This window comes from Aegilops tauschii, chromosome 3 (genome assembly GCF_002575655.3).
Source record: "Aegilops tauschii subsp. strangulata cultivar AL8/78 chromosome 3, Aet v6.0, whole genome shotgun sequence".
Lineage (NCBI taxonomy): Eukaryota > Viridiplantae > Streptophyta > Magnoliopsida > Poales > Poaceae > Aegilops > Aegilops tauschii.
Window position 1 is genome coordinate 45,883,358 of NC_053037.3, and position 13,395 is coordinate 45,896,752.

The window sequence follows — 13,395 nt, forward strand, 5'->3', positions numbered from 1 at the left end:
GACCAGATTCGCGGGATATATAAACCCGGTCTCTTGGAATTTAAGCCAGCTAACTGAGCAAAAAAAAGGCATGATGATCATGTTAATGCAATAATTAATTATTTGACGCAATAAGCAACGTCAAGGTGCATTTCGTATAGTACGCATGTTTATGGACTAGATTTTAAATCTTTGATGTTTCATGGTCATATAAAAAATCTCTCCACGGTCGTGTCTCTCTCTTCAAGATTACCTAATACTCCCTCGGTAAAGAAATATAAGAACTCATTTACTCATTAGCAATTCATCATGGAGAGGATCATGTCGCTCAAATCCAATGTCCCTAATCCAACGTCCCTGGCCAGATCGGACGTCACGTTTAAGTGAGATCGAACGGATCGGCCCCCGCACTCCAAAGCTTGCAAGGGAGGTTTGATGGCGCCAGCGCAGCGCAACAGCCTGCCTCTACACAGTAGCCGCTATAAATGAATTTCGGAGGATAGCAGATAAATCCTGCAACTGCAAGCTCCCAACTCCCCCAAGCAACCTGAGCGAGACCTGCAAGAAACAAACACCGGGCGGCAGGCGGGCGGGCGGGATCGATCTTGGGAACCGGCGGAGGCGATGGCGGCGAAGGGGAGGACCGAGATGGAGGTGGGCGGCGACGGCGTCGCCGTCATCACCATCTGCAACCCGCCAGTCAACTCCCTCTCCATCGATGGTACCGTACCAGCGGCATCCATCCTCGTCCTGGATCCCATCCCAATCTGTCGTCCTGGATCCCATCCCAATCTGCTGCTCCGCCTGTTTTGTTTCTCTTTTCTGTTGAATTCTCCGTGCGTTTGATGGGGAGAGGCGTGATTCGCGACCAAGAAGTGTGTTTTTTAGCTGCCGCTAGGCTTACTTAATTTTCACTCCTCGAGGGAGGTGCCTGGTTGCTGGTTCAACAGGATTGGGGGTCTGTGATATTGGGGCAACTCTCTGGTGGAGGTGCGCACACACAGCGGCAGCCACAGGTACTCAACTCCGGCCGGCGAGATTCCAGGTCGGAGACGCACACGTACACAGCCAAGACAAGGATTTGGTCCTTGAACATTGGGGATTTTTTCTCCCAGCTCACTCTGCTTTGCTGGGGCAGAGGGCCTTAGTAGTACAGTACTAGCGCTTTACAAAATCAGAAATTCAGTACTATCTCCTTTGCGTGTGTGTGTGCGTGCGCGCGTTGCTTTTAGCGTGATCTAACTGCCGCCTCTATAGCCAAAGCTGTTGCTGTCACCTGTTAGGCTGCTGTTACAACAACTATGCAATGAGTAACATTTAAACCCGACTGTTTTGCCAATTTTTTGTACCAAAATCACATGGCATTCTACAAAGTACTGCGTTTGTATCTGATGACCACAGGTTTATGCACCAAACAGTTGACCAACATAAGCGCAAGTTGTTCTCCTCCTAACATAAGCATGTGCAGGATAATCAGATGAATGTAATTAGAATCTGTTGCCTCTGAAGATTATGTAAAACATTATTGAAAAATCTTTTGGCGATAGTATATTTTTCACCATGACTTTTTTTTCTTTCAGTACTCCTAAGCTTAAAGGAAAGCTATGAAGAAGCTCTTCAGAGGACGGATGTCAAAGCTATTGTTGTTACAGGTATTTGCCTGTTCATTTTTTTAGCCAATATAAATGCCACGCCTGGGGCGCTGGCCCCACCCACCTTCTCCATGTCCGGGCTATCTAGCCGTCACCATGTTTGTGCATTTGAAGAACAAAACACTATTTGTTCCAGTGAGTAAACCGTTCCTTATTATTTCAAGCCTTTCACAGGGAAAGGAGGGAAATTTTCTGGAGGATTTGATATTAGTTCCTTTGGTGATCTTCACAGTGGAAAAAGTAGGTTATACTCATCTCATTGTGTTATTCTTGTTGTTTCATTACTGTTTGAATAATTCTATAAATCTCACCATTTCTTTTATATATGTTTCTAACAGTTGAGCAGCCAAAGGTTGGTTACATATCAATAGACATTCTCACTGAACTTCTGGAAGGTATATGATTAGTCCGCCTTGTCTCTTGGTTCATTACTGCCGTTATGTTAAAAAAAATTGTTGAATATTTCCTGTACATATTGTGTTAAATAGGAGCAACAAAGCCATCAGTGGCTGCAATTGATGGTCTTTGTCTTGGCGGAGGATTAGAAGTTTCCATGGTACTTTTCTTCTTTAGCCTTCCCTAGATCAGTTAAATCAAGAGGTTTTATCTTATATGATTTTTTTTGTGTTACATTAGGCATGCCATGCACGTATTTCAACTCCCACTGCTCAATTAGGTCTTCCAGAACTTCAACTTGGAATCATTCCAGGATTTGGAGGTAAAATTATATATTTAATATCTCATGTATGTTACGTTTTCTGTATGTTATAGCCTTATAGGTACCAGAGACAATTCATTATTTGGATCCTTTTATACATAAAGTAAAGTGGCTCTTAAACCGTGCAATTTCCTGTTAGTTTTGTAGCGCAGAAACTGCTTATTATTATGTTTGTGTTTTTTTAAACACCCAGAAATATATCAGGAGCTAACAAACATTCAAAATTGATAACAACGAATTATGTCACACAGGAGGATAATTCATAATTGTTATGCTTAATGTTTTTTAAACCATGCAATGTCGTACAACACTTTTCCTATTACAAAATTTATCAATAGCATTAGCAGCCCCATTAGCATCCCACTTACTCCTCACCAAGTTTACAACTTGAAGACACCACATAAGTCCAAGAGCCTCCTTCAAATCCGAAAAAGGTGATCTGTCCATTGTTGGCACAGAAAGGAGACGATGCACATGAAGGCAATCAGTTTCTAGGATTATCCTAAGGCGCAAAACAAGTGCGAACCAAAGACACCCCCCCCCCCCCCCCTCCACTTGCAGAATTGAGCGATACATCAGCATTTACCTTTGTCCAGCTCCAAGGTGGAGGATTCCATCTCTCCTTGACCAACGATCCCAGAGCCTTATGATTAGTGATTCCCTGTGTGAAACAAACAAAGGAGCCTTTGGTTTGGCGCCACTAGAATAGCCATCACTACTCTACAAACCGAAGAATGAAAGAAACATATCTTTTAAGAGAAAGAACCGATGCTGCATTTGAAGCCTTTCCTTTCCAGACATAGTTTTGAAGGTGCCAATCACTCTAGAAGAGGAAGCATAACTTACAGCCAGTTCATGTGTTTTCATTCATCTATACATGGAGGAATCAGTCTGGACCAGAATTAAAGAAAATTTCCTCACCTTGAAACTCCCATGCTGAACTGAGCCTGTATCTGAGCTCAGGAGACTTGTATAATTGATCAAAGGATGGAAACATCCTCATCTTCACTTCTTCAGTGCCACAGATGCTACATGTTGATTGTACAGCAAGGTGCCTCCTGCATCTATTAGATTGCACCGCAAGACTGTCTCTGGCCACTTTCCAAGCAACCATTTTAATCTTCCGTGAAACATTTGTCCCACTGTTTTCTATCTCCATTGGCTGTCCCACTGTTTTGCCCAGGGTCATCACTAGACAACTTGTTGTGCAAAACTAGCTTGTAGGCTCTATGAACAGTAAAACAACCAGGCCTCTCATAATACAAGACGGGTACTGAGCACTGCATCTGCATCATGAATGTTTTGTTTTTCGTCCCTAATTTATTTAAATATGAATGATATAAACTCCACTGTTTCTTTGTACCTTGTCATATGCTTAACCCCCAAAATGAACTGGATTATATTCAGCTTTTTTTCAATGTGTGACTCATATGCATATTTATAGGAACACAGCGACTCCCACGTCTTGTTGGGCTGACAAAGTCACTTGAAATGATATTGGTAAATACTGCTTTGGAGCATATGGTTTTCTTTTTTGCGATTTTACTGGTTTAGTTCAACTTCTTCAGTTAAACTAAACAACCCATTTGCATCAGCTATCCAAGCCAATTAAGGGCGAAGAGGCACACCAAGTGGGTCTTGTTGATTCCATAGTTTCTCCTAATGATTTGGTGAATACTGCTCGTCGTTGGGCTTTGGATATCTGTGAGCTCAGAAAGCCATGGATCAAAAGCCTTTACAAGACCGACAAACTGGAACCCCTTGGTGAGGCTAGGGAGATTCTCAAGTTTGCAAGGGCTCAAGCTCGAAAGCAGGCTGCAAATCTTGAACACCCACTTGTTTGTATTGATGTCATTGAAGAAGGTATAATTTCAGGCCCTCAAGCTGGGCTCTGGAAGGTACTTGATGCTACTCATGCTCTTACCGCCACTTTACTTGATTTTCCTGTTGTGAACAGATTCTACAGGATTTTCTGATTTCACTTCCTTAATGTAAATGCAGGAAGCAAACGCATTCCAGAGCCTTCTTTTCTCGGATACATGTAAAAGCTTACTTCATGTATTCTTCTCTCAGCGTGCAACATCAAAGGTATGAAGGACATTTTTTCTAATTGTTACTACTGAATTACACTGTGTTTTAATCGGTTAATCCTCTAAAATATGCGACAGGTTCCTGGTGCTACAGACTTGGGTTTGATGCCTAGGAAAATAACTAAAGTCGCCATTCTAGGTGGTGGGCTTATGGGTTCTGGAATTGCTACTGCAATGATACTGAGTAACTATCCTGTGCTACTGAAAGAAGTAAACGAGAAATTTCTGAATGCTGGAATTGACAGGATCAAAGGTACTACAGACAGGATTAAGCCTCGTCATATCTATTTTTTTCCAGGGAATCTCTTACGTTGCGTCTGTGCAATAAAAAGATAAAATTATCTCACTGGTTCGCTTCACCAGCCAATTTGCAGAGCCGTGTGAGGAAAGGAAAAATGACAGAGGAGAGATATGAGAAGGCTTTGTCTCTTGTCACTGGTGCCCTTGGCTATGAAAAGTTCAAAGAAGTGGACTTAGTTATCGAGGCAAGTCTTAAATCTTATTAATGACCCTGAATTAATTACAGTTAGCCAGTTATACTTAATTATGTTATTTCTCACAATTGCAGGCGGTTATTGAGAATGTGAAGTTGAAGCAGCAAATATTTGCGGACTTGGAGAAGTACTGCCCTTCCCATTGCATCCTTGCTACCAACACATCTACAATTGATCTTAATCTAATTGGAGAGAAAACAAAGTCGCAAGACCGTATTGTTGGCGCACACTTCTTTAGGTAATGCAGTGTATATTGATTGATGCACAGTAATTCTGGATGTACATCCATTAACTGATTGCACTACGTATGCAGTCCTGCGCATGTGATGCCACTCCTGGAAATAGTTCGTACCCAGCACACTTCAGCACAGGTTGTTGTTGACTTGCTGGATGTCGGGAAGAGGATCAAGAAGACACCAATAGTGGTTGGGAATTGTACTGGTTTTGCCGTCAACAGGATGTTCTTTCCTTACACCCAGTCAGCACTCCTGTTTGTTGATTATGGTATGGATGTTTACAAGATCGATCGTGCATGTACCAAATTTGGAATGCCCATGGGTCCATTCAGGTCAGATATATAATTATGTATTGTTTTCCTGAATATATATATAAGCTCCTGCGGCATTCTTAACGTTTCGTATGATAGTTTTCGTGCGATGCTAGATGGGCTCAGTCTAGTTGCTAACTATTTTATGTATATATATATATATATATATATATATATATATGCAGGCTTGCAGATCTTGTTGGTTTTGGTGTTGCTGTGGCTACTGGTATGCAGTACCTTGAAAATTTCCCAGAGAGAGTCTACAAGTCCATGCTAATTCCTATTATGATGGAGGACAAAAGGGCAGGTAAAATTTATCAAACTGCACTAGTATATCATGCATATTTGTTCTTTTGCAATTAATGTTTGTACCGGTTTCTGAAATTTGTTACCATTCATGTAGGCGAAGCCAGTCGGAAGGGATTTTACAAGTACGAGGATAAGAGGAAGGCAACTCCTGATCCTGAAATTATGACGTATATTCAGAAATCTAGGAGCATGGCAGGAGTCACTCCAGACGCTGAGGTTTGGTTTGGTTCATCCTTTGATTTTTGTCTAATCTCTATTGTATTTTCCTAGAGAAAGGTTTTCGGTGAAAGCATGTGCAGTAATAGAATGACTGTAGCTGTTCATTCTTGGCATATTTGTTTTTCTGATCTGCTCTTGTGATTCTAGCATTGAGAAGGGGGTTTTAATTAGGAATAATTTCTCAAAAAAACGTCGTTACATTTTGTTAATTATGTTGCTGTTTATGTTTGTATTATGGATGGCAATTGTTTTTTTGTGGAAGAAGCAAAGCAGAAGTAGATATTTATAGCATCTCCTGTACTAGATGAGCAGATATAGCTTGGTTTACATTGAATGGATGGTTATATATAGTGGTAGAAATATCCATTCTAAATCGACAATATCCTTGGTAGTGGTTAAAGTAGCATTTGTTGCAAAAGAAACAAGTTGCTCTAGTGCTGAAACTTTCTGCATAAACATGTCAGTTGATGAAGCTAAGTGACAAGGACATAGTTGAGATGGTGTTCTTCCCGGTCATAAACGAGGCATGCCGTGTCCTTGATGAGGGCATTGCAGTCAAGGCGTCGGATCTTGACATCGCCTCAATCTTTGGCATGGGCTTCCCACCTTACAGGTCCGTTTTTAAGATGCCTGGTCAAATTTGCCTCTTATTATGAAGCTTACAGGTCCTGTTGTAGAGATTTACTAGCAACTACTTACTCGCCTGTCAATTGTTGCAACATATTGTAGGGGAGGGGTCATGTTATGGGGAGATTCCATCGGCGCAAAATACATCCACGGCAAGTTGCAGGAGTGGGCGAAGCGGTACGGCAGCTTCTTCGAGCCTTGCTCCTACCTCGCCGAAAGAGCAGCAAAGGGGATTCCTCTGGTGAGCATGAGTGGCATTTCGTTTCAGCTGAAAACTTTAATGCCTAGCTATTTTCTTCACTACTAGAAGTACTTGTAGTTTCTATTTGTTTCAGCCAGAATGAAAGCCTGTACCTCAATATTAGATCACCAATTAATTCTTCAAGTTCTGATAGCGAAATGTGATACAGTATATGATACTACTTAATTTTCATGTGCAGAGTGCACCAGCAGCAAGTCAAGTCAAGTCCCGGCTATAGGTGATGGTAGGCCTGGTACTTCTGTCAGCTGAAGGAAATTATGTCACCGAGTAATAATGCGCGATGAAGGTGGTGAACTGGTGATTAGTGGAAGGGGCTGAATAAGGATAACAACACGTGAGCTGTATATTAGGAAGCAAAGGAAACCGTAACTAATTGCGGTTGGACCCTTGAAGGGATTTATGTAATATGTGCAATGATTCTTAAATAATATTTGCAAATATGCTCTGTCAATTCTTTTGTTACACACCGAATCTGCCCTGCAATAGCGTGAATGTCTAAACCTGAATTTCTGAAACAATGTGTGCTCAATGTGCTGGTGTGATGAACCTGAACTGCACAACCTAAACCTGAACTCCTTTTTTTTATCTTAGACAATCCTGCAAAGCTTTATTCATCCAGTCATGATGTTTACAGGAACTAACATAGGATCACAAGGATGGCCTAACCAGACATGGCGGCCAATACAAAGAGAGAGCTTTGCGACGACTCGTTGTGAGCTTCAAAAATTGAAGTTTCTAAGCTCATGAATAGAACTACACAAAAGGATACGCCGGAGAACATATCACTGCCCGTGAATTTGCCCCGCCAGGCCACGCCGAGAGGCCCGTCCTTTTGCAATGAGACCTAGCCCGTTTTCTGTTTGCGACCCTAGCCGACTAGGGTTTCTCTACCCGGTGGCTCTGAGGTTCGGATGACCGCCTAACAATCACTCATGGAAGGGAAAATGACAATTGACCGTGCCATGCGCTCCTTTCCTCTGGAAAATTTGCATTTCTCGAGCTCCCGTTTTGGATTTGGTGAGGGAGAGAAAAGCGGCGACACTGCACATCTATATTGGGAAAAGGAAAGTCTACAGTGCTTTCTTCCCACCGCCCACCGCCCACGGCCGATAAGACTATCTCTTGATCTGCCTAACCCTTTTGGCCTACAATGCTGTCTTTCCACCGCCCACGGCAGAATATACTCCCTGAAAACCCTTGTTTTTATTTATTACTCTGCATATTAGTTTGTTGTTGCTGTTGTATATAGCAAACAATATAAAACATTTACGGTAACAAATCTAATGGTACTGATTTAGTATTGCACTAGAAGTTAATAATTATTTCCTATAAAGTTGGTCAAAGTTTATAAAATTTGACTAAAGACAAAGCTAAATATAGAGTAAGTAAAAACGGAGGAAGTAATAATCCCCACAATGTTGTTATGTCAAAATTAGTTGCTTAGATAAGAAACATGCACCATCAGAGCTATATTTATTAATCTACAATTTTTTATGGTTAACATTACACAACTCAGATAAGAGGGGGTTATTGCTTTGCAGAATACAATGCTATGACCTTGCTTTCATACCCAAGCACACACAAAAAAAAGGCAAAAAAAAAAACTTGATTTCATAGTCCGCGGTTGAAGAATACAGCGACAACTCTCTTGCTAATTCTCTGTTATGTTTAACAGATGAGGAATTCGAAGGCATCTAACTAATCAGATCAGCAACTAATATTCATGACACTCGTCCTCATACATAGGCCAGGAATGTGCGGGTACAAGTTCTGTGGTATTACTTCAGTTTCACATATTACCACCCATCACGCGAAAACTAGCTTTAACAACATTTCAGACATCTCTTATTATCAGACCGCGGCTGACTTCTGCAGGTTGCCCATTCCAAACAAATTCTCAAACAGTTTCGAAGCCATTGGAGGAACCGTCATAGGCACCGGGGCCATGAAATTAGCAATCTTCTCGTGAACACTGTACCTGAAAACTCACATAAACAAGTTAATACACAATTGCCAGCGAGAAAAACCAACTGCACCAAAAGTAACTCTACCTTATCTTTCTGCTCTTTGAAGCGCGGCGATCCACGAGTTTCCTCTTCTTGTTCTGCTTCTTCCTCAGAGCATAAAATGCAGACTCTGAAACAATTGCAGCAGCATGGCTCATAAATGCATTCAGGGCAAAAAGAAACTAGTGCAGATGTGCAATTCTTGGATATGAACTAACCAGATGCTCCTGTATCACACGACTCGAGAAACTCCTTGAGAAGTTGATGATAAAATTCAGAATCATCAATAAGTTCAGGATCACCTTCCACATCCTTCCCCTGAGTTGAAACAAGGGGTCAACATATGAGACCAGCAAGTGCACTACACATACAATATCTAATTCGATTGGTGGTGGAAATATCCCCGAAATCAGTCTAATTTAATTAATCGGTTAGATCGATAACTGAGGCTACATGAATTTTTGCCTCAATGGAATAACAAGTCTAACTGGACTGCATAACACGAAATTTGAATAGAACAAAATGAGAAACAGGCAGGCAAGCTTGACGTTATTCCAAGTAAAGAATGAAGTGTTGCTCAAACCTCAACGGTAGTAGCAGGCTCCGCTGCACTCTGCAAAATGAATGAGAAGACACAGATTATTCACTATAATGAAGCAGAAACATGACTGGTGGCCCTCATAATAGATGCGTATAAAATACCTCCCCGAATACACCAACATCAGATTTCCTCAAGTACATCCGGTTAATCATCCTGCTTGGGTCTCTCATGTAACCAGCAACTTGGTCACTTATGTTCTGTTCCCATACAACATGGAAAGCAAGGGTCTTAGCTTTTTTAATCCAGGCCTGTTCCACAATAAAAAATTACTAGAAGTAGTTAAATAGGCATTCAACCAACCTGATTAAATGCGTGCAACTTTCCTTTCAGTGCAGCAGCTCCAGTTGTGACCTGTGTTTTCCTCTGCCATTTATCTATCTCGGTATTTCTGAAAGGGGTTATCCTGTACAAAAATCATGGTACGTAGCAAATTAGCAATCCAGAAAACAAAGGTCTTGTAAAGATGAAACCGATTTTTTTATTACTTATAACAGAGCCAAACAAACAATTCACTAACTCAAAGGCATTTAAGAGACTATTATAATAAAGGACCAGGGAAGAGTTTAGATCATTAGATGGTCTGTATTAAAGCACAAAACACATTCTACTAACATGATATGGTAAGCATACAAGGGCAGAACTGCATAGTGCTGACTAACAAAAGATCTTCTGCTACGCAAGACATTGTAACACATCGAAGAATATATCCTGCAGTACATCATCAGAGTTTCTATTGCTGCAAAAGATTACCTTGTATGCAATTTCTGTACTTGCAACCACTCGTCACTCTCTCCATTTGAGTCAGGCAATGTGTCTGTCATTAAGTCAGGATTAATGAATGTTTCAAGGCATCTTTCAGAATGAGAAAGACTGGATAGCAGTTTTACCATTTGCACCCTTTGCAGCCTGGTTCTGCTCCAGTAAAGCCTACAGGTAGTTTTGGAAAGCATATTGCGCACAGTAAGAAAACCTGGAACAACTACAGTATAGCGGTAGCATAGCACTGAAGCAAAAAACATGAGCAGGTAAGTGAACCTTCTGCAGCTCCAGCATGCAACCGAGAGTCTGTTTCGATGAGTCCAACAGATCAACATATGCTTGCTCTATCTCCTGATCATGACTGCAGAACCTTGACTTGGATGGATCCTGCAAGAACAGAATAAAATATATGTTTCTTCAGAAGTAAAACCAATGAAGACAAAGAAACAAAGGTGCATGTTCTGGCAGTCATATGAGAGAAACAACAGACCTTGGGAAGCTTGTTTGAAGTGGAGAATGCTTTCTGCAGCAAGAATCTCATTTCCAGGGTCTTATCCCATAGCGCCTTCAGTAAACAGCAATTGGATGTAGAGGTTAATAGTTTGAAAGCTTAAACACTGAATGTAAAGGATAGCTGTGCAAGAACATGATCATGGTGAGTAGATGTTATGCAAAGCACATACAAGAAAATACCTTTTGGTTTTTGACTGCCTGGCCTCTTGAGACATCGTCATCCCTGTGTTGTTTCAGGGTTTGAAGAATGCTTCTGCAAGGTAGAAGAGAAGAATATAAGTGAGATGATGAAGCAGATTCTATAGTAAACCGTGTGAAAGGGAGGCATGGCGAAGAAGGGCCGAAAGGAGACATTACTGTTGATTGGCCTGGAGGGTGCGATACTGCTGCTCGAGCTCTCCCATCTCACCATCATCATCCTCCTCATGGAGGCTCTCCTCATCATCATGGAGGCTCTCCTCATCGTCATCCTCCTCCTCATGGAGGCTCTCCTCATCGTCATCCTCCTCCTCGTCACTCTAACAAGAGAGAGAGATAGGCACAAAACAGCTAAGCAACCTATACCCCTCGGAGGAAAAGGAAAATGAGAGGGGAGGGCGGTACTTACGGTGGAGGAATCCTGGACGTCGACATCGGCAGCGCTCCTTGTGGAGAAGAAGCTGTCCTCTGGGTCGGAGTGGTCATCGAGGTGGAGTTCAGAGTCGCTGCCTGAATTGGGAGAAGCCTCCGAGGGGGAAGGGGAAGGTGACGCCTTGCGGTGCTTGCGTGCGAGTGGCGCCATCTTGTATCGTCAACTAGGCCTGAGTGTTCAGTATAAACCGGAATTTTGGTTAGTACATTTTGGTTTTGTTTTTTTGGACAGATTTGGTTATTGACTAAAGCTAACAAAAGATGTCAGTCAAAAACGCAAAGTCGGTATTTCGGTTAATCTAGAAAATCGGTTCAGTGGTCGGTCAATACCGAACTGTACAGGTTCCAGAATTTCAGGTTCAGCGCACCAGTACACTGAGCATACACTGTTACAGAAATTCAGGTTTAGACAATCACACTGTTTCGGGGCAGGTTCGGGGTTTAACAAAACAATTGACAGAGTACATTTGCAACATAATTTCAGGGGTTATTTACAACTTAACAATAGCCAACTTAATGCTATTGTGTTTTGCCAAGCATCGTACTCAGTGGCGCAAATAGTACGTCTCTCGAGTTTACTAAAGTCGACCTCCAATCCATCGACTTGTTTTGGGCGACAATTCGTCCTTCATGCTCAAAACCGGATGAATTTCGTCCAAAACCAGAGTAGAGGGGAAAACCGGCAACGAGTAGGTGGGTTTTCTCTCTCTCTCTCTCTCTCCTCACTTGCCACCACATCTTCTTCTTCCTTCTCATTCTCTCTGTGCAGTGGGCATTTTATCAAGCAGTTGGCGTGCTCGCCTGCAAGTGCCATCTATGTACCATCTACGCACGGAACCAGTGCAAGTGCTGCTGCTAGAGTCTCCACGGGAGGCATATGAGCAAGCATCCATGTATGACCTACATACGGAACTAGTGCAGGAGCAGCTGAACAAGGATTTGAGGTGGAGGATGAGAGGAGCTGCGGACTCACGTTGCCTGATTCCTGAATGCCTGCCGCGGTTGAAGACGTGGGGGAGAGGAACGCCGAGGTGTACCGCCGGTCGCCGGAGTGGAGAGCTGGGCTGCTGTCGTCGGCGGCGGGCAGCACGCTAGGTTTGCGGGGTGACGATGCTGAGGAAGGAGAGGGCACTTCCGGTTCCGCGTATAGAGTTCCAATCGGCCTTCCGCGCGTACATGGGCCGGCCCAATCAGCCTTCCTGTGTTGTTTTCTTGACGGTTCTTGGAAAGGTTTCGTTCCATTTTTCTTTTCCTTTTTTTCCTTTTCTCTATCTATCGGTTTTCTTTCGGATTTTTCATTTCGCCCCTTTTTCTCACTTTTTCGTATTTTTACTTTCTTCTTTTTATGTTTTATTAAAAAAATAAAAACACTCTCTTAATTCATAAAACATTTTTTCAAGTTCGAGACCATTTAAAAAAATTCATGCACCTATTTTAAAATAGCGATTTTTTAAAAAAATCGTGGATATATTTTTTTATTCGAGATTTTTTTAAAACTTTGTGAACATCTTAAATTAGTAAACTTCTATTAAATATGTAAACTTTATAAATTCATGAATATATTTTTAAATAATTGCATTTAAAAAAATGCAAGCTATAGCTTTGCATGTTTATGCCCTACAGGTGATAAAGCTGACACAATGGCAATGCGATAGCACTCTCGTAATAGGTGGTATGTGTCCTCGAGTTGACACAACGCCTCGTCGCGGCATTGAGTCCCCATCCGAGTTCAACCATATTTTTTGTTACCATGCGCGCGGAGCTTATAAGAGGCATATTGGTGCACCCTTGCAGCTGCAAGGATAAATCTATTCGAATAACAATGTCCGCTGTTATGGGCGACTTGGAGCTCGATGACTTCATCATAGCACAAGTTCAAGTTATAATCTCTAAAGCTTGCCGACCCTTAATATTGTTAGTAATAGAGTTTGCACAACTTTTAACTAATTAATAGAACTTTCCAACTAAACGCCTTGGGGATTCTTCTCC

At 42.0% G+C, this 13,395-nt stretch overlaps 2 protein-coding genes across 2 annotated transcripts; one reads left to right on the forward strand and one right to left on the reverse strand.

Annotated features, from left to right (window-relative positions):
• Nucleotides 1–338: 338 nt before the first annotated feature.
• On the forward strand, nucleotides 339–7,348 carry LOC109773312 (glyoxysomal fatty acid beta-oxidation multifunctional protein MFP-a). The gene is made up of 18 exons (XM_020332006.4): nucleotides 339–700; nucleotides 1,560–1,631; nucleotides 1,806–1,871; nucleotides 1,970–2,026; nucleotides 2,120–2,187; nucleotides 2,268–2,349; nucleotides 3,794–3,849; nucleotides 3,945–4,247; nucleotides 4,351–4,437; nucleotides 4,518–4,692; nucleotides 4,803–4,924; nucleotides 5,008–5,171; nucleotides 5,247–5,501; nucleotides 5,666–5,787; nucleotides 5,884–6,005; nucleotides 6,473–6,621; nucleotides 6,738–6,876; nucleotides 7,076–7,348. The coding sequence occupies exons 1-18, from the start codon at nucleotides 604–606 to the stop codon at nucleotides 7,112–7,114; spliced, it is 2,175 nt and encodes a 724-aa protein (XP_020187595.1). The 5' UTR covers nucleotides 339–603; the 3' UTR covers nucleotides 7,115–7,348.
• Nucleotides 7,349–8,490: 1,142 nt separating this feature from the next.
• LOC109773311 (uncharacterized) lies at nucleotides 8,491–12,569 on the reverse strand. The gene is made up of 14 exons (XM_020332003.4): nucleotides 12,380–12,569; nucleotides 11,384–11,576; nucleotides 11,134–11,294; nucleotides 10,957–11,029; nucleotides 10,754–10,828; nucleotides 10,540–10,650; nucleotides 10,392–10,431; nucleotides 10,255–10,318; nucleotides 9,805–9,907; nucleotides 9,606–9,701; nucleotides 9,487–9,516; nucleotides 9,122–9,221; nucleotides 8,949–9,033; nucleotides 8,491–8,875 (listed from the first exon to the last, which is right to left on the reverse strand). Exons 2-14 carry the CDS (start codon nucleotides 11,555–11,557, stop codon nucleotides 8,749–8,751), a joined length of 1,239 nt encoding a protein of 412 aa, XP_020187592.1. The 5' UTR covers nucleotides 11,558–11,576; nucleotides 12,380–12,569; the 3' UTR covers nucleotides 8,491–8,748.
• Nucleotides 12,570–13,395: the final 826 nt, after the last annotated feature.